This window comes from Eupeodes corollae, chromosome 2, assembly GCF_945859685.1.
Source record: "Eupeodes corollae chromosome 2, idEupCoro1.1, whole genome shotgun sequence".
NCBI classification, from domain to species: domain Eukaryota; kingdom Metazoa; phylum Arthropoda; class Insecta; order Diptera; family Syrphidae; genus Eupeodes; species Eupeodes corollae.
The window spans coordinates 155,772,515-155,794,952 of NC_079148.1; the positions used below are offsets into that span (position 1 = coordinate 155,772,515).

A 22,438-nucleotide genomic window follows, 5' to 3' on the forward strand; every position below is an offset into this window, starting at 1 on the left:
TTCACAATTATCTGTTTTTGAAGTTTAAAAATAGACTTCAGGATAATTAAGTAAAATAAAATCAAAGTTTTTAAACAATTGTCACATAAGTAGAATTAAAACTCTACTAATTTTATTTATTTTCGTCCTTAAATCCTCTTTCAAAAACGAAATTCAATAAAGATTATTCCCAAAAGTAAAGTTATGGGGGGTTAATACTATGAATTTATTGTCCGTTCATATTTAGTTGGAAAACTTTTGTTTGACATACAATTTATCAAAAATAAACAAAAAATATAAATTTCATATTTTTATTCTACTCCAATTGATTTAACTTGTCGATGACGATGAAAATCCTTTATTGAATTAGGCCCAAAGGTACTCGGAAAATAATAATAATCACAATAATCAATTATTCAATTCAAAACTTTTTCTGACCAATCGAGACAGATTGTGACACTTTTTCAACATCTCAAAATGTTGTCACCTTCATCGAAGCACATACATACGAGTACCTACATAAGTCCATACCATAACCAAACCCTCAGATAAATATACAGAAAACTTTTAATATAATTTTTCTTTTTTTTATTTCAATTTGAAAATAAAATAAAAAGAAAATAATAGTTTTCTTTTTTGTTTTTTACTTTCCAAAGAGAAAAAAAGAACTGGAAAATAATTTTCAACGCTTATTCATTGCTATATAGCAGAGGTTAGACTGTAGTTTGTAGTTCCGTAGGACGGAAGGTGCATCCGTCACACCAGCCATTATTTTAGAGAAGAAAATAAAATACAAAAAAATTGGGGTTGCTTTGAAAAAGATTCTTACCTAACTATTCACCCACCCATTGCGAATGAAATTGGGTCAGACGGAAGTCGACGCCAATCAGTGTAAGTGCTTTGTGCATACTTCCTTCTTTGCCCTAACTGACTCTCTAACTATACCACTCCCCCGTGTTCCAAAAAAGGGGATTGGGTACTGTTAGGGGGGAGAAAAAGGTGGGCGTAAAGTATTCTGCCACTTGCTACTCAAATTTGTCTCTTTGTTTTGTCGAAACGACAACAACGACGATGATGACGAACCCGACAACGACGACGACAACAACGACGATGAGGATGAAAAACGAAACGTTATGACGTGGAGATGACACAAAAGAACATTGTGTGAAGGTAGCCCTACCATCCAGTATATAGGTACCTTCAAATAACACATCTTCACATCTACATACCTATAAACATATAGGACGTCCTTAAGCGTCAAAAGCAGGCTAAACAGTTATTTATTCATGTTGCACAGAGGCCAGATAGTTTATACACCCGATGCTTTGTATATGCGATCTGAAAAGCATTTTCATGTTTCTCACTTACTTTTACCCAAGCATCCAATTCTTGCTAAAAAGTACCAGAAACTGAATCCTGAATCCTCTTGGGTTCACTTTTCCAACAAAACTATTTCCAACAAACCAATAGAATCTACCAAGGGGCTTCCCAATCCGACAAACCACCAATATCTAGAAGTGGTTTGTCCTTTTCGGAAAATCTTTTTACATGACCGAAGAGAAGGTGGTAGAATATAGTACAAGGGATGTGTTCCATTAGTTGTGTGTTGATTTGTGGAGACTTTATATTTTGTGTTTTTTTTTTGTTTTGTTTGTTCCGCTTTTAGCTAGCTCACCCTGAATTCAATTTTCTGTGTGATGTGTTCTTTAAAAGTTACGACAGCTTATATGTGATGCAGGAGCTTAAGGATGATGTTAGGGGGGGGGGGAATGGTAGGAAGAAACGATAAGCAATTTGTGATGGAACTAAAAAGGACATAAGTAGTTTTCCAGGATTCCCTTTTTGTTCTTTTGTTTGCTGAAAAATGGAAAAATATAAAAAAATTATATAAGTCAGTAGCAGTGAAGGATAAAGTATCTAGTTTCAAAAGAAATCTGTTTCAAACGAACAAAGAATAAGGGTGTTAAAAAATAAATTTAATAGTATTTGAGGAAGTCCTTTAAATAAACTTTATAGAAATCCATTTCATACTTTTTTACTGTTGAAAGTTCTTAGTTTAGATATTTAACTTTTTTGCCTTAAACTTAACCCATTTACCCCTTCAAACTTTATGAAGTGAAGTATATTTAATATTTTATCACTTTTTTTACAAAGTTCTCATAAATAAGGCCTATTTTAGGTATTACTCCATAATTTTTTAATTAAGTTTCATTTGTGCAAAGATTCTTCTTTATGGCCTCTCTTAGAAAACTTTTTATTTGGCACTCTCTCCATCTTCTAGATACTATGTATACCTGCTCTGACCTTTTTTAATACCTTAAAATATCTCTTAGTCTATTGTGTTCGAGAAAGGTATTTAATAATATTTGCAGCTTAAGAGCTTATAAGCGAAGGTCCTTCAAAGACTGCCCAAAATATTTATATAAGCCCTTCACTATGGCTATAACATATATCTGTACGTAAGGTTGGCTTCTTTTATAAAAAGCAATAAAGGCTTAAACAGGCTTCGGGTTAAATTAAAATTGTCTCACACATTAGAAATCGGCTCGAACGACTCCCAAAATAAACTTAAACCCCGGATTCTTGTAACACAAAAGAAATGATAAGTTAAAAACACTATTTCGATACTGATTTTCGAGAGAATCTTCATACATGAACATCTCAGATATATCACATAAGAAATACGTGTCCAATTAAGGAATCCAATTAAAGAAAAGATGGGGTTTAAAAATTCATCCTACAGATTCTTCGCATCTCAAAAGATTTAAATATATCTTCTTCTACCTAACCTGCCTACTTTTTTTTTATATTTTTGTGTTGAATTTTTAATTAATGCGATAAATGAAGAAAACGCGAATAAAAACTTTTAGTTAATTACTATGCCTGAAGATAGACAGAGTAGAAGTGAAAGGTTGATAGAGAAAGACTATCACGGAGATACCTTTTTGTATTTTGATGAAGTGAAGGTCAAAATAAATTAATATGCAGATCCTATTTTGGTTTCCTATCCTTTTTTTCAAAAAAAAAATTAAGTATAAAAATATAAAAACTTTTTCGAAGTGATAAAGTAGCTTCGACAAAAAATTTACGAGGCAACACACCATTTGAATATTTCCTCTTTTTATGGTGTTTTCCTTTCTCCTTCAAACATCATCCTCCCCTTCCACCCCGTTCTCTTCTTCCAAAGCCCACCATTACCATATAGCCTTGGTTTATTGTTAGGGTAAATAAAATGTTCACAATCAAACACCTTTGAAAGTCCGATGGGAATCCTTAGAGAGGGAGGGAAAGAGTGAAAAAAATGAATATTTTCATTTAAAAAGAGTTCAAAATTAACATAAATGTGCTTAATTCTCTCACCATCCATCGTCTCCCAACAAACGCCACCCAACTTTTTAACCACCATATACAACAATGAGAAATCCTTTTTTCTTTCTAGCTGGCACTGTGCCGTTATAAGAAAAAAAAAGTAGGAACGGTACATAAATACATATGTATATATCGAACGAGAAAAAATAAAACATAAACGAAGCAAAATTATGTACAAAAAAATCATAAACCCGCGAAGATCCTTGGAACGTCAAGCAAAAACATAATAAGTGGAAAAGGATAAAAAAATAGAGGTGTCTGCTGCCAGCGGCACAAAAATTATTTCAACTCAACAAAAAATTCAAAAAAAAAAAGAAACTTCTGCCAGCAAAGAAAGAAATCATAAAACGTTATGTAACGTGACTGGCGTATTTTTGTTTTTGTCCTTTTTTGTATTTTTGCTTAAAGTCCTCGTCGATTTTGAGAAATCCTTTCTTTCGTCCCACAATTTGTAGTTTGGCACTCCTAAAAGTGACAATTTAACTTCAAACAGTTTTCAGCATGACGTGAGGATATTTTGTTCTGTGATGTTTTCTTCTTTTTTTTATTATTTTCACTTTATCAGAAGTTCTGATGATTCTTTTATCCTGTCACTGTCGCGTTGTGCTGTGTTGTCTACATTTTTCACATTCAAATCGTGAAAACGTGCACATTGAAAGCTTTTCATTGATATTGGCGAAGTGGCATACCATATAATGTATGTGCGTAGTATATAGATACATCTTCGCCACACCAATATCGCCTAGAAAACTTTGGTAAAACTAAAAACGGAAGACTTCAAACTTGAAACTCCATCGTCCTTTTTCTATCAAAGTTTTCAATTTTTCCTCCAAAATCGTTATCCTGACGATATGTGACACTAATAATATAGCGCTCAAAGTTGAATGAGTAAGGACGAGAAAAAATAAAATAAACTAAAGTTTCAAAAACTCAGATATCATACACAATGACGCAATGATACTTGGTACTTTTAAGTTTTCCAAGGAACTACGACAACGACGACTCGGCGGACGGAGTTTCACTTTGAAATAATACAAGAACAAAAAACACAGAGCCTACTTAAATTTGAATGCCATTCTAATCGAACTTTTAAGTCAAAGGACGGAAGTTTTGGAGTCATAATAAAAACCCTGTCAGTATCAGGACAGGACTATATAACTAACGACGACAAGGACGAACGTCGACAACGACGACTGACACGGGGTAGATATGTATATACCGCCACGTAACTTACATTCACTTGATGTGTGACATAAGAATTTTGTACTCACTTATTTTTGTTTGTATTTTGTTTTTGGCATTTAAATTGTTTGACAAGCGATTTTTGTCGAGGAGTTTTAAACTTTTCTTCAAACAAAAAAAGTTAAGTACCTTTCAAAGAAATAAAAATAACAAATACTTTCAATCTACTCTGACAGGAATTTTTGTAGTTTTTTTTTTCATTTCTGTTTGATGGAATTATAAGTTCTTCGAGAACTTATTTGAAGTTTCCAAATCAAAATGTAACTCTTACAGACCATATTTTCAAAAAGCAAAATCAAACTGCAACAATAATGGGATTATTGGAAAGGAGGAGATGTTTTCAGTTCAGAAGCATTTATTTTTTGTTTAAATTCTTAATATTTGCTTCGAGGAAAGTACATAAAACATTATATCAGAGGTTAAATTTCGATCAAACTTAAAATACTTTTTGAAGTTAAATAAGAATTATGAAGATACACATGAGTTGGCGTATAAATACGTACATATTTTGCAAACTTCTATATTTACCGCCAAAAGTTCTTGTGTGACTTTAGCTGGTATTTTCTTTCATTGCGATGTGTACCTACCGGAGATGTGCATATATTTGTAATTCTTAAAATGTTGAAAAGTTGACGACACAAGACTCGAAGGATAAAAGGGTAACGATTTTCAAGACAAACAAAGTACGAAAAAGGATCATACAGTGCAACATGTACGAATTTTTGTCAATTGGAACATTTTAAGAACATACGCTTAGTCCAAAAAGTCTACGTACAGCAGCCTCAATTAAGTATTTTTTTTTTTTGAAAAAAAGTACTTCGAACAAACGTAAAAAACAAAGTGGTAACATTGAAACAAAATCAATTTCCACCTTCACCTTTTTACCAAATTTACAAAAAATTTTGCTATAGTAAATACTTGTCTCAGATTCAACAAAAAGAAAGCTACTGTGCGGAGACTTTTTGGACTATCTAAAGTTACCCTGGCTTGATGGTTATTGCGTTGGACTGTCATACCAGAGGTTTTGAATTCGATCTCTGCCTGTGCGGTCTTAAGTTTTTTCAAGAGTACTGCCTCTTGTGAAGAATTGACAAATTCTCCAAAAGTAATTCTTGTCATGAAAAGTGCTTTCCCAAATTTCCCTAACAACAGTACTCGCACACAGAAATGGTTGAGAATTGTAAATCACTAGGCCCTAGTTCTCAATGAACTGTTGCGGTACCCAATTTAATTATTTATTTATAAAAATATAGAATAATCTTTTACACATTGATGCTTTAAATGAAGTTTTTGACACCTTATAAAATATTTTTATTATTGGGGTTGAAAGTTATTGATGACAAATTTTAAATTTGCTTTTCTAATATATTTTGGTATCAATTTATTACTTTAAACTTATTTAATTTTAAACATTTGGAAGAATTTGTGTGAGAATCAAATTCACAGTTTGAAGTAAATAATGTTTAATTGATTTGACATCTTGAATATCTCCAAAAAAGCTTTAACTTCAATTTGTTGATTGAATAATTTTTTATGTTTTCAAAGTCACAATTTGAAAAATTAGAACAAATATCAGGTGTTGGTTTTCGAAGGTACCAATTGGAAGCTATCAGCTTTTTTTATTGTCAAGATAACGATTTACAAAAAGAATTGTCAAACAAAATTAAGTCTTTTTTCCGCCAAAATGAAGAATATCAAAAACATGACCAAGTCTTTTAAATTAATGGAAATTGATTTCACATAAAAATGATATCACTCAAAATCAATTCAAAAACATAACTCGATGATAAATTTTGCCCTACCTTGTATATTAAAGATAATTCTTTAACGTCAATAAATGTCAAAAATTGTATGCTTGTATGTTGATACCAATGCAGCTATAGAAACGGAGAAATTCACAACCTTTGAACTTTTATAACATACGAAGCAGATACGAGATAGCCTTATAAAAGGTTCCCCTCTGTTTTCCTCAACTTCTCGAGAAGAGGGTATGACAACGAAATGTCATATTTGATTAAAATCTATAGTCCGGGTCTCCAGCCAGTTCGGTCCCTTGCTAGCTGTCTCCAGTTTCGCGCTCTAAGTTGGTTGAGGTCTTCACCCACCTGCGTGCGCCACCTGAGTCGCGGTCTTCCTCTACCGCGACGTCCCTAGGGATTGGATTCGAAGACCTTCCAGGCTGGAACGTTGATGTCCATTCGCTCTACAAAACCTAGTCACCTAAGCCGTTGGACTTTAATTATGCTAACTAGGTCAGTGTCGTTGTACAACCCGTACAGTTCGTCGTTATATCTTCTCCTCCATTCTCCATCTATGAGTACGGGACCGAAAATCACCCGAAGAATTTTTCTCTCGAAGCATCCTAAGACGCTCTCATCTCTCTTTGATAGGGTCTAGGCCTCAGGCCATAAATGAGAACCGGGATGGTGAGTGTCGATGGTGATTTTAGATGCTCGAGAGAGGACTTAACTTCTCAATTGCCTTCTAAGTCCAAAGAAGCAGCGATTTGCAAGAGTCATTCTTCGTTTGATTTTAGCGCTGGTGTCGTTGTCTGTGTTAATAGCGGTGCCTAGGTAGACAAAGTCCTTACCTACCTCGAAGTTATAGCTGTCCCTGGTGACATTTTGTCCAAGGCGTCGTTTTTCAGTGTGCTTTTTTGATGACAGCATATACTTGGTCTTGCCCTCATTGACCACTAAATCCATCTTCTTCGCTTCCGTCGCAATGCTCAAAAACGCTCCACTGACATCAAGCTTTGATCTTCTTTGATCTGCGTATACGAGTAATTGGATTGTGTAGAAGATTGTTCCTCTAGTGTCAACGGTTAAGTTTTGCACAATTCTTCAAAATGATGTTGAAGAAATCGCTTGACAGTGCATCGCCATGTCTAAAACCTTTTTGACATCAAATGCATCTTTTCCGACCATGATAAAGCAGCGTGCGTTCTCCATCGTCATTCTGTACAAACGGATAAGTTTGACAACGATGCCAAAACTAGACATTGCTGTGTAGAGCTCTTCCCTATGGGGCTTTGAAATCTATAAAGAGATGATGTGTATTGATGTGAAGCTCCTGGGATTTTTCCAAGATCTGACGTACTGTGAATATCTTTAGTTGGCGAAATTTAGGGGTCTCCTTTTGAATGTATTGGGCAAACTATGGTAAGATTCCACTCATCGGACATGCTTTCTTCCGACCATATTTTGCAGATCATACCAAGTCATCGCCTGCTGCTTTAAATAATTTGGCAGCGATTCCGTCAGCTCCAGCAGCTTTTTTTGGCTTCAGTTTAGATATAGCTATCTTCACTTCGTCGAGGTCGGGTAGGCGGAAATGTTGATCTGCGTCGCCTAAGTTGAGTGGTTCTATCTCCCTTACAGTGGAATTCGGTTCGTCATCGCCGTTATATAATTTGGAGAAGTGGTCTTTCCATATTCTCAACATAGACTGTGGTTCCACTACGATGTTCCCTGATCGTCTTTACAGGCTTCGGTTCGTGGCTGGTACCCTTGCGAAGTTTCTTTTACCTTTTGGTAAAATTTACGAACCTCATTCCTGTTGTGACATCTCTCTCTCTCCTTAAGTAAGGCAATTTATACGTTCCTATTATAAAAATATATATATTTTTCAAGCTATCAATAGAAAGTTATTCGATTTTTTTAAACTTTATGAAAAATTGGTAATGAACATTACTACTAAAAGCAACAATTTTTTTTAATTGAGTTTCTTATAAAAAGTTTGTTTCTTCTGTCAAACTATGGAGAATGTAAATAATTCATTTAAATTTATTTAAATTTATTGAAAAAAAAACCCTTTGTTACTGTTTAATAAATACTTAATTATAGGTTCTCCAAATAGAGTCTTGAGTCATATTTGTAATTTGTCAACTTACTGGGTAGCAAAATTCATAGTGATTTAACCCGTTAAAACCATACTAGACTTCTTTGTTGGGGTATCTTAAAATCATGAATGTATGCCAACTATCCAAAATTACATTGATTATAAAAAAATAAACGAACTTTTTATGGACATTTTCAAAATTAAAAACTAAAGCGGAACAACATAAAAAGGTCCTAAGGAGAAGTTCTTGCGGAAATATTCTCTAAAAATCTTATTAAATTAAATATCTATGATATTTTAGTTGTTTTGGATCAGTCTATAGTCTTGAACTAAATACTTCAAGTTGAACTTAGCTTAAGTCTATTTGATACTTCATAAGAAATAAAAAAAAACTTCTCTCGATAATAATTTATGTAAATATGTGTACAAACACTCAAAACTTGTTTTCAAGATATCAAAATCAAATCAATATAAAGTTAAATTTATTTCCTATTCATATAAATATTCGAAAATGTGAACATAAATAAATTTTGGTTATAACTTCTTGAGGATTCACGTGTGTAATTCGATCATTATTCTAGGAAATCATTAACTTAAAAACAAACAAAAACATTTAACTGCTAAAGATTGATTTTTTAAAACTTTTGAATGCCTACATTAAGTGATAAAATGCTGCTCTACCCTATATTTAATTCTATTCTACACCCTCAAGTTAAACCCGAAAATTTAAATGTTTTATTTCAAAAAATCATAAAATATAAAAAAGTAAGAACATAAATTTTGGCCTCAAATAATAAAAAAAAACTCAAAACATTTCAACCCCCTGTTTGTATTGTTAACTGGATGCTAAAAAGTAAAACAAGGATACTCGAGTCTTTTTGGTCACGAGTTGGTTTTTTGATATTTTTGTGTTCCTCAACTCTTACCGAACCATAATAATTCAAAAATCATGTCATAAAAATCCTCATTTGAATTTTTGTCTGGATTAGATATTTGAGAATCCCTGAACAACAAAATGCCATAAAAGCAAACAGCACGTCTTACCAAAAATGCCAAAATGTTCTTTTACGATTGTGTACCTACCCAAACCATGGCCATAAGAAATCTTATATGAATTTTCTATTAATTATTCAGTAGTAGAAAAATACGAAATACCATTACGTATGTTTTGATATGAAATTAAACAAACATTTATTCATATTTTTTTGTTTATTAAATGTCTAAAGAAAAATATAAATAATATTTTTTGATTTATCTTTATTGCCTTACACAGATATCCGATGATGATCGAATGAGCTTAACCACGGCCGTATCTGATGAAGATGATGGCGAAAGTGTCATGGCGTCACCATATAAAGCAAAATCAACAGGAACAGCAGCATCTTCATTTAATTGCACTGGAGCTGTACGAAAGGCTGGGTAAGTTACCCTGCTTACCATCTTTTAACACTTCTTACACCTTTTTTTCTCATGTACGAGTAGATACATATATTTGAATTTGATATCCTTAAAGATCCTTGTATATCTACTAAATCAACAAAAAGGAATTGAGCCTTGAAAAATTTCCCCAACTCATGTTTCACTTCGTATAGTTTCATTACGTTAGCAATTTGATAAATAACAAATGTAATGAAATTGAAATCGAAGGACGATATGGGAAAAGTTCCTTCATTTTCGTTTGAAATACAAATATCCATAAACGGTCCTACATATATACACATAAACACTTTTACACACACACACTGTCTTACAAAACACTTATCCTTATCTTTGATTTCAATCTCAAATCGGAATCAACTTAAGTTTGATTGGATGTGTGTGGTTTTGGGTGTTTTGGGAGGACAGGCGGCGGCGGCGGTGGGGCATGGTGGAGGGCGATAATGGAATTTCATTTTCTTCAATCGAAGGATCAAAAGTCAAATAGTATGGCGATGATGGCGTGGTACGTAACGTACGAATAAGAACTTTCTTTTTATGAGAATCCCTTTTTCTTAGAAGAATATTGCTCTTTGGTTGGTTGTAAATTGCTGAGATTTTAAATTAAAATAAATTGACGGTATGTGCTAAGTTAGGGAAAAATGCTAAAAATACGAGAATAGATTCAGAGAAAAAGATTTTGATTTAAGATAAAAGGTAGTTTCTATTTTTGGTATAAGGATTACTTGAGAAAATCAAAGTTCATTCCTACTTTAGCTTTGCCTTTGGATGAATAATTGAGTTAGTTTGAAATAGAATCTCCTAAATGCACAGAAAAAAAAAGTTAATTTTTCAAAAGATTTGCTATGTGGTTTCAAGATAGTGACAAATTTAGATTTAAGAATTTTTTTAATAGATAAAAAAGGATTGCAAAGAAAATTACGTTCTTCTTAAATATCTACTTCATCGTTTTCGACTTTTGAGATTTTTTTGTCCCACAAGAAGTTTGTGTAATTGGAGTAATTTTTTTAAATTGAACATTTTGACTACTCATCTCGGTGGTGGCATTTCAATGTCCTTAGAATATGAATCCATTGTTTTTAGATAGATGGGGATACCTCTTTTTGTTGAAGCTCCAAAGCAAGCTGAAATTTCCACTAAAAATAAATTGTGTCTTTTAAATATTAACAACAAAAAAACTGTCTTTGTTTTAAATATTTGGTATAGTTTTCAGAAAAATACAATCGACAGATTTTTTGTAATAAGAATCCACAAAAAATATTCCAAAAAATTGGTAAAAACTGATTTACAACTCGAAAAGCTCGAAAATAAATGAAATTGTTTTAATCACGTGAAAAATATTTTAGTTGCTTTAAGTTCAATTTTTGAAAAAAAGCAAAAATGCAAAATTTTTTTTTGCAGAAACTAAACCCCACAAAAACTGATAAAAATAGTTTTCGATTCAAGTATCCTTGAAACAAAGACAGATATTGACTTCGAGCTTTTTATCGTACGCAAAAAAAAGTTTTAGAAAAATCTGATTGACAGTTCTGTTTAGAAAAATAAACACTTCTCTAATAATCTCTATAGAAATAAAGATGGAGACTCAAAACTTATTTTATTACTGACTGCCTGACCATTCATCAAAATTATAAAGCTGTCACCGACATCGCCGGATCTTTAAATTTCGCAAAAAGATAAATGCTTTATTTAAAAAGAAACGAAAAGTTATTGTATTTGAAGTTGGGGGTGTGGTATCCACCCCCAGATTACAGAAGGCCTGACTTAAAAATACCACGCGTAAGGTTTTAAGAGAAATACAGTTCAGGGGAAAGGTAGGGTATATGTGTACACATTAAAAAAAACTAGGCACAAGAATTATGAACTCAAGCTTCTCAGTATCCTCCCACTTTTCAAGTATTTGTTATTATATAGAAGAACTAGATCAGATTCCTGTATCATAATTTAACCAAGCAATTTATAGAACGGATCGTTTCAAAAACATGAGCTTTAACACCAAAGAAAGTGGAATGATAAAATACAAGTTTTCTTGCATTTTATCATTTTTATGAAATACAAATCCAAAAATTTGCCAGAAGCCATTCAATAACAATTATCTGGAATAATTAAAAAGTTCCTTTTTATTAATCAGATATGTTTGTATACAGAAGAACTTGGCTCCTTTTTAAATATTTAAGTTTTTATTGTGTGAGAAATACAAAACATCTTGTACTCAACTTAGTTTAAATAAAACTTATACAAGACTTATCACTTTTCTACTGAGCTATTCCTCAAGCAAAAGTTGTCCAAAACAACCATTTCTCTATTTTGATCATTCCAATATTTCCAAATTACTACACTATATCACTATATTTTCTTAAAAGACTATCACGTCTGCTAAAACGATGATCATTAAGCAACGTGAATCTTATAAAATAATGGAAACATTTCCATATTTAAAAATTCTTCAAAACGTTCTGCTTCACTTAAATATAAGGTCTTATAATAATCCCATTACTAAAATGAATTAAAAAAAAAAATAGGTAATACGCTGTGAGAATTATGTTGTCCCTCTGCCTAATACAATTTTTGTTTTCAATTAAGTTAATCGTCTTATGACACGCAAATGGTTTTCTTTGCGTATTTCAAGTATTTTATTCAAAACAAAGCTTTAGAAAATCTCAACAACACAAAACAGATTCTCTAAATAATAACGTTCAGAAACCTACAATTTACATTTAAGTCGTATAGGAATTGAACGGGAGTATAAGAAGGTACAACCTAATAAAACCCACCCTCATCCTTAAAAGTCTCATACATATTTGAATCTGTCTTTCATTAAGCAACAAATATTCTTGTCATGGCATGAATTACCAAAATCACAGTCCCTTTTTAAGTAAAATGCCCTCTATTTAGCCTAAGTCACGCCAACTTGTCCTTTTTGCTGACCTAAAAAAACCCGAAACATGCTGATGGTGTTTTTGTTGGAAAGAAAGAGCTTTCAAAAATGAACATTCATTTATTATTTATTCTGATAGTTTTTGAAACAAAATTTAAATATCATCCTTGGGTGCGGCCTGTCACACAAGGATATGTGTAAAAGTAGACGTGTCCTAAAAAAACAAGCAAAAACCTTTATCCCACACCGCCCGATATCCTCAATCCTCAATTCTGAATACTGAATTCTGAATCCTGATACATGTCTTATTCGCGTTTAATTTTTCTGTTTTTTTTTTTTTTCATTTTATCCTTAAAATTGTTTTGAACACTCGAATCCACAAACAGCAAACACATATTCACATCACATCATATGTGTGTGTTGATACTAAATTCTCTTCTAAATGTTTTTCTGTTGTATTTTTCTTTTGGACAGATTCCTATCGGTGAAGAAATGGCTGCTACGCAAAAAACATCAAATCGAATTGGCCCGCAAGCGCGGTTGGAAAGGATACTGGGTTTGCCTGAAAGGAACCACGTTGCTCTTTTATCCGTGCGATTCACGCGAAGGACGTTCTGTCGAGGCGGCACCAAAGCATTTAATTATTGTCGACGGAGCGATTATGCAGCCCATACCCGAGCACCCGAAACGTGATTACATATTCTGCTTGAGTACGGCATTCGGGGATGCTTACTTATTCCAGGCACCGTGTCAGGTGAGTTGACAGACAATATAACCTTTGTACATACATACATCCTATTCTATGCATACAATTTAAGGAGTTGAGTTGCGGGGATGCAAAGATAAAGATAACGAATAAATATTTCCGGAAAATAAAACAAAAACACAACATACAAAATAAACCTACAACACACACAGCAACCAACAACTTCACTTTGCCGGTTTTTTTGCTCCTTGCATCCAGGATCAGAGTTAATGTCCTTTTGAGGATAATGTTGTTTTATTTTGTTATTTTTTTCGTTCTTCTTTTTTCGTGTGTTTTTTGTTGTTGCTGTCGGGGGTTTTTTGATGTCATGTCCGAGCTCCGTGCAAACTCAGGAGCTCACATACCTATACCCACATTCGAAAAAAAATGGAATGTTAAACAGATTTGGATTTCAAGATCCGCAAAGGATTATCTACTCAGGACACGAAAAGGTGTTTTTTGCACCGTTGTTGTTCTTGTTGTTGGTGTGTCATTTTCTGGCACTAAATAAAAAATAATCTTTGGTTTTTGGTTTGTTGTGTGATATACAAAAATGTAGGTAAATATGTGTTGTGATGTTTAGACCATGTTTTCAAAATGGTTAAAGGTGGTTTTGTTATGTTACCCCAAATGGATTAAGAGATTTTAAGATTATCATTTCATGAAAAATGAGTTAAGAATGATTTTGAATTTAGGCTTTATTAAAAATTTACATTTAAATACCAATTCACATTGATTAAGGGTGAATTTTAGGATAACCTTTTGAGTATTCAATATATTAGTGAAATAAAAAAATTTTAATATTGTGCTATTAATATTAAACAATCGATTTGGATGAATTGGCAAATACCAATTTAATCCTTGATTGCAAATCACATTGTGGAAATCCAATATTCGACAGTTTATTTCATCTTTCGGAAATTTGTTCATAAAACAAACCCAAAAAGTAGCGCTTATTCGTTGGAGAATGGAGAATTAAGCAGTCCCCTGAAATTATGCTGCAAATTGGTAACCAAACATGGTAGAAAAACACTTTTCTACCAAATTACAGTTTTTTTCTATCACACAAATGAAATAATACTTTTTTAAAATTCTCATCTTGCAACAACAACAATTTTGCTATAACTTCAGATTCTTACAATACGACCCCAAAAATGTGCTAAAAAGAACTAAGGACAGGGACTTTAATATTGATTTAAGGACATATTAATCTTTTACAATGAGTTGTAAAATGATTTTGCAAAATACATATCTTGGCCTTCATGGTTTTGAAAAATACGTCATAAATCTTTGTTCTTTACTATTTGTTTAGTTTTAAAAATACCCGTTTTTAACATAATATTTATATTATTGGAATATATTTCAAAAAATTGATGCTTAAAGCTTGTTTGGAGGACAGATTCGTTAGAAAAACAAAAATTACTTCAACAACTTTCTTCATTTTCTGTTAAAAACTGTTCAACTTATAAAAAATTAGAAAAATGTATGAAATAATAAAAATATTTCAACTAAAAGATAGGAATTATCTACTATATAAAAATAACTCGAATTTTCCTTCCTGACGCTATAGCTCCAAAACGCACGAACCGATTTGCACGGTTTTACATTCATTGGAAAAGTCTCGGGATCCGCGTGGTTTATGGCAGACAAAATTCAGGAAAAATTTCAACAGAAAAGCGGTGAACTCCGTTTAGCTCTCCATAGACAGCTATTGAAAAAGTTCCGATTTGTATAATGGAAAATTTTTAAATTTGTTTACGTTCTCAAAGGCCCATTATTCTAAACCAAAACTTATTTTTGGGAACCTTTTTTAGTGAACCATATCTCTAGAAGCGTCAGAGATATCGACTTCAAATCACATATGAAATCTACAATAAAGGAATGATTCTGAATGATTGCAAACAAGCTACTGATTGAAGTAGGAATGATTGCTCAAATTGATCGATGCACGATGCATTGAACCAAGAATTAAATCGAGAGCTGCAATACATTGTTGATACATTGCAGAAATTCGTTCGAAATAATCTGCCGTTGCTAAATGAACAGCAACAACAAGTATACGAAACATTAATGCAAGCGGTGGACACTAATACTGGTGGTCTATTCTTCCTGGACGCACCTATAGGAACAGGGAAAACATTTGTCAGTTCATTGGTTTTGGCCACTATTCGACCAAGATTTGACATAGCTTTGGCGTAAGCATCATCTGGAATTGCGGCAACTCTTCTAAATAGCGGTCGTACAGCACATTCTGCGCTTAAGTTGCCACTCAATTTAAACACAATTGATACTCCAACATGACATATTTCCCGATCCAGGCAAATGGGAAAATTGTTGATGCAATGCAAACACATTGTTTGGAATGAGTGCACAATGGCACATAAGAAATCACTTGAAGCACTTAACTTCACACTGAAGGATCTTCGACGCAGTAACAAGATCTTTGGCGTCTTGATGAAATTGTTGGCAGGCAATTTCAGACAGACGTTGCCAGCAATTCCCTTTGGAACGCCTGCAGATGAATTGAATGCTTGTCTGAAGGCATCATTTTTGTGGAATAACGTTAAAACATTATCGCTAACCACTTACGTATATGAGAATTCAACTTCAAAGTGCTGCACAATTTTCCACACAATTGTTAGCTGTTGGAAATGGAAAAGTGCCAGTTGATGCGATAACTGCATTAATTGATCCTACCAACGACTTTTGCTGATTTGTAGAATCTCAATTAGCTTTTATTGAAACATTAGTGAGAATTATCAGAATTATGCGAGCAATTCTCGCCGCGCCACAAAGAATAATGATGTACACCCACTGTATTTCACCATTCAATCAAAAATCTCTGTCGATTTGGTGACATACAAATCCGTTGATTCCATAACTAATCCCGATGATGTAGTAAATTATCCAACGGAGTTTTTGAGTAACCAGGATTTTCACCACATAACTTGCACCTAAAAGTTGGTTCAGTTATTATTATATTGCGTAATTTGAATCCACCGCGACTTTTCAACGGTACTCGACTTGAGGTGAAAAGACTTATGCCGAATTTGATTGAGGCAACCATTATTAACGGAAATTACGCAGGTGAAAATGTATGCAGCTATTTCTCTTATACCGATGAGTCTGACTGATCTTCCGTTTGACTTCAAACGATTGCAATTTCCGGTTCACCATGCGTTCGCAATGACAATTAACAAGTCGCAAGGCTAATCGCTTTGTGTTTGCAGGGCAAATTTAGAAAAAATGTTGTTTACCAAAGAGCACTTCGATGAAACGTATACTTGCGGCTAAGTATAACGCTTCAATTTAGTATTTTTACTTTTTTACTTAGAAAAGTTCAACCAAATTACACTTCATTTTTGTAATCGAAATGAATTCATTACTGTTGTGAAATGAAATACAATTTTTCCTTTTCAAATACAAAACAAAAAAAAATTATTTGTCTTCATCTTTTAATCCCCAAAAGAAATGTAACAAAAAACGAAGCCATCTAGTGGCGAAACGGAGTGCGCGGGGTTTGCTAGTAGATTTATAAAAGAATTAAGAATTTTATTGAAAAAAAACTACTTTATGAATGTAGCTACGTACATCTCTCTCGAATTTTCAACAAAAAAAAAACCTGCAGTAATGGATTGATTTTTTTAATGTTTATGTCATATTTGAATTAACCTCATCAAAACCCATTGGAAAATGCAATTTTATTGCCATTAACATAACATATAAAATAATTAAACACACGTGGCAAACTTCATGCATTTATAGTAAGTTTTCTGACAAACCAAGACTGGTATCGATTTTTATTATATGATATATTTTAAAGGGTATTTGTTAGACTTGTGGATTCAATAAGAAAAAACACTAATATTATAAAATATTATAGCCAAGAATTAAGCCTTATTATAAAGGTAACAATTTGTCAATTCCAGCCAAGAAGCCCAGTTTTTTGGCCAATTTTAGCAGCTATTGAGGATATATATCAGCAATCACGAGCTTATCTGCAACGACAAGCTACTTCACAAAACCCCACACAAAATTGAACATGGTGTTAACTCGTTCGATCTTCGATAGCCAGCCTCAAGCCCACAAAATGAGATATTATGCTCACCCAAAAGTTTTTTTTTTATAAATGGATGGTTTCTTAAGCTGTTGTTTTGGAAATACATGTGCACGATTTTTAATCTTTGTTCAGGACATAAGTCTACATTCATCATAAAATAAAAAAAAAGTATTGCAAGTTTCAAACCAAAAACGTTTAATAAAAACACCCTTTGCCATTATGGTATCATATCAAATAGGTATGAACTTTAATAAAAATCACTTAACAAGTTTTGTTTTCAAAAATAAAACCGAAAAAGGATTGGTCACTTCGAATTAATTTATGTACAAAAATATTACTGTACCCAAAACAATTTTTACAAAAATTATAAACCTAGCATTTTTGTATTGACTTTAAAATGTTGTCCGTATTATACAAAAATACTTGTTAACATTTAATAAAGTCAAAAATTCATTTGAATAACAGTTTTCTAAAAAAAAACCTAACAAACTTTTTTCGAAAATAGAACAATATTTACTTTAAACTTCTGTTGTCTTATACAAAATATTTATATTGAAAAATTTTAATTTTTACATAAATTCGAGCTCTGCGTAAAATACTACTCACTCAATTTATCGTCTCGAATATCCCTTCAGAAAACATTTTGTTGCTTAAATGAAAAAAAGAACATTCTTTCCACATTTTTAAGGATACCAAACCCCACACAATTTTAAAATTAAACTTCACTACTTTATCACCCAATTATGCAGTGTGTTTTTTAGTTTTTAATTTCAAATTGTTCTAAAAATTTGTTTTGTCCAATTTCGACTAATTAATTTTCATGGTTTGATATTTGACATAAACAACTTGATTTTCAATTTCAATTACAAAGGATTATCAAATTCATCAGGAAGCAAACACCAATTTAGCACATAACCCAATTTGTTTTTGAAGCCTTTACAATTACTCAAAGTGATTAAAATCATAATTATTGTCAACTAAAAAATTAAAAAAAAAAAATAAAAACTGACTATAATCAATTGTTTTTAACAAATAAAATCAATCCAGGACATAAAACGTACATATCTCCCTCATTCCACACACCTTCACTGGGTACTCCATGGAATAAAAAAGAAATCAAAAACTTTCATTTAAACCATAAAAACAAATGCATACAAAAATGTTCAACTTGATAAATTGACAGAAAAATGAATTGTACCAAAACCAAACATGTCATGTTATTCTTTTCATTTAAAATGTGTTACCCACCTGCAACTGCAATGCCATCGGACATTTTTGTTTTCCTACTGAAACAAAAATTTGAAAAAAAAATCCTTTTCAACTTTTTCAAATTTCAATCTAACTCATCAACAAAATAAAAGGTAAAAGTAGCAAAACAAACAACAATAACAAAAAATACGATTTCTAAACAAATTGCATTTAATCAAATTTCAAATCTCATTTACAAAGTCAAACTGTGTATATTTCAAAATGAAAGGATTCACTATTTGTACATATATTTTTTTTCTCTGCCTTGTTGTTGTTTTTGTACGACACTTCTATATGTCCTGTTCACATTCACATTCAAACATTGCGCAGAGGCACACTCATGACCCAGAAAAAGTACTTTTGAAAAAAAAAATAAAATAAAAATTAATGCATATATAAAACATACTGTTCACACAATAAAGTGCATTGCTCAAGGGTTTCAAGGGCTTCTTGTCTTCATTTTTAGCCACCTTACCCCCCCTCCCCACTCTTCTCTCATACTGATACTCAGACGCATATACATAGGTACTACCCGTTTCTCTCGTTTCGAAAAAAAACAGGAAAATTAAAAAAAAGGTCCTTCTTAACCATAAGACAATAAAGTTTTCACTGAATGTCTCTATATTCTATTATTTATATTTTTTCCTAGGCGTTATCTTGTTCAACACTGTCGTGTCTCTCTCGTTTTTATATATGCAATGAATTGGAGCCACTGAAAGGACATTAAGGTCCTTGATGAAGGCAAAAACGTGTGTGTCGTGTGTGGATATGCAAAAAGAAATAAAACACACAAAATATGGAAGAAAAAAATATCAAGAGAACAAGATATCCTTGATTTTCTGCCGATTTACTTCTTCTGCATGTTTTTCTTTTTCATTTCCTTTTTTTTGCGACCAAAAGCGGTCATCTTCGCTTCGGGGAATCAAACAATCTTTTGTGCCAGGATCCACCTCCCATCGAGTTAGATGGGCTGGCTGCTTCCTAGATTCCTTCAGCTAACTAGTAAAAGAAGAACAAGAAAAGAGAAAGATGAAAAAATACACAATTTAATAACCGCAGGGAGTGTTCTAGTTTTATAGTTGCCAATGCAAGGATATAAGCATTTTCCTTGCTCCCATTCACATATTTCTGAAAATTTTAGTCATCGTACAATTGAATGAATAGCCTTATGATGCAAGGGTATGTGAAAAAGTTGATATATTTGATCGTCTGCGAATCGTTTGGAAAAATAATCGCCGTCCTGTGTGCAGTTAGTACTTTCAACACCAAAGGAAAATTGTGGAGAACAAAAAAAAACATCATATGGATATTCAAGGACTCTGAAGTGTATTTCAAATGCAGCAAATAACCCTGACTCACATAAGTTTGAATGCTTTTGTACTTTTAGCTCTTTTTCTGTTTGTTGTTTTCGGACAATAAAAAACCAAGCTACTCGTATTTTTTTTGTTCCACATATGTTGTACTTTATGTATACTTCCCATTTTCTTTGAAGATAATTCAAGAACAAACTTGAGGCTTGATTTCTTACTTTAAAGTTAAAAATATGTTTTTCTCATATTTTTTTTCATTACGACTAATTCTAGGAACAATTAGGTGGCTCAAAGTTCCTACTGTATACAACTATTTTATTACATAATATAATGCTAAAATTTATTTGAACTAAATAAATTACTGCTTAAATAACCTACCTGACCTTAAACTTAATATCCATTACTCTTTGGCTTGAAGATTTTGGTAAAGATGTTATTAGAATTATAAAAAAAATAATTGATAAGAGTACTCCTTGAAAGCTTGGAACAAATCTCTATATGGTTTTGCAGAAAGTAAAATGTTTTTTACTTGACATTTCAAAAGCATTTTCATAGACCTTGTTGTCAAGCTCTCTTATCGGAAATTTGGTAGTGATACGGCAGTAATGAAAATCTTCTCTGTTGGGTTTCAAATAACTTTTAAGAGCGTTCAATTCAAGTATAATTGGACAGGTTTAAGTCTGATATCCAAAAAATAAACGCTGGGGTGCCACAGGGCTCCATTTTGTCTCCCACACTCTTCCTTATTTTTAGAAATGCTCTGTTTTGATACTTCAAATCAACTTAATTGGTTCTCTGATGACAGTACCCTCAGATTTTAATGCTCGTTTTTAGATTTGGACTACTTTGGGATTTTCACTACCAACGCAAGGTAATGATGAGCTCATTTAATTCTGATCTTGACAGCATTTTCGAATGAGAAACCAGAAACCTTGTAGAATTTAATGCTAAGAAACCTCAATTCTGTCTAATGTTGCAAAAGCGTAATCCTCCCTAATGCCACTATCCATGGGCTGTAATTGTACCGACTATACATAACAGCTTTAAGTTCTAGGTACCTACATCATAAACTATCTCTTGAGAAATGACCACATATTTAAAGTCACGAAACGCTGTGCTTAGCTTTTATACTTTGATGCAAAAAACTTTTATTCATCCAAAATTCGAGTATAGTTCTCATGTATTGGCTAAGGTCACCATAAACTTACTTCAATCTTTTAGAGAAAATTGAAAAGAGCGCTCTAAAAATGAAAGACGACCATCGCAAGGTCTCAAGCCTATCATTTTTGTATAGATATTTTCACAAACAATACTCTAGTTGAATAGTCATTTACATTCCCAACCTTGAACAATTCAACGGTAATAGCCGTTCTCTTAGCAATGCTTATCAGTTTATCCTTGAGATGGATTTCAGACGTACTCTACAGAATCCCTACAGTGATTCTTTCTTCAGCCCCACTACACGAATGTGCAATGCTTTACCAGGCTCTTGAATATTTCTCACTTATAACAGTGAGCAGACATTCTCCTTTTTAAATCTTTCATCTTAACCTTATGGCTTGCATTGTACCTAAACCCTAACTAAGACATAGCCTTATTTTGGCAAGTCCATTTTTGTATAACTTTTTGCAATAAGCCGCATCTCATATGAGAACAATCCACATTTGCTTAACGTGAAACAATGCTGCTAAGAAACGTTTCCTTCAGTGAATTAATTGTGGCAAGAGCTGCGTGGCATTTTATGCCGTCTTACTGAAGCATCGATGCAAAAAAAAACAGTCAGAAATCATTTATATATTGCCGTCATACGTTCTGACCAACATACACTTGTGGATTATCATCACTCCAAATGGCTGTTTTGTTTATTAATATTCTATTCGGCCGAAATTCGATCATAAAATTTGGGATCAACTTCAATCTTGTTTTAATCCTGTTCACAAAATCTACCCCTTGCTGAGTGGCTTCAATTCTTAAAATACCAAACCAAAGTTTAAATCTTAACTCGAAAGCTGAAAAAAAGGCCGCTAAAACCACACCCTATACGTTGTCCTCATGGTTCATCTAATTTCAATAGAAACAAATTTGTGAAGAACTTTCAGGAAAATCAGGAAAAGGATATACAATTTTGTACTGATTTGTTACAAATATTATTTTTGTATTTAATACAAAATAGTTTTTAAAACTTTTTAATACATTTTTTTGAGTTAAAATTCGTTTAAATTTGTTTGGTATTTACAAATTCTTATATTTTTGAAGACCTTTTTCGCTCTGTTCTCATTTCAAAGAATTACAAAAACGTGTTTCCTACATAAATATTTGTATGACATATT

The 22,438-nt window shown here is 32.6% G+C and overlaps 1 protein-coding gene across 2 annotated transcripts in view; it reads left to right on the top strand.

Moving 5' to 3' along the window:
- The window catches only part of LOC129946450 (protein still life, isoform SIF type 1), a 325,973-nt gene that overhangs the window by 173,689 nt on the left and 129,846 nt on the right, over positions 1 to 22,438 (top strand). For both annotated transcript variants that reach the window (XM_056056633.1, XM_056056634.1), the window contains 2 exons: positions 9,704 to 9,849; positions 13,220 to 13,499. In XM_056056633.1, coding sequence (XP_055912608.1) covers positions 9,704 to 9,849; positions 13,220 to 13,499 — 426 coding nt within the window. The remainder of the gene's footprint in view (positions 1 to 9,703; positions 9,850 to 13,219; positions 13,500 to 22,438) is intronic.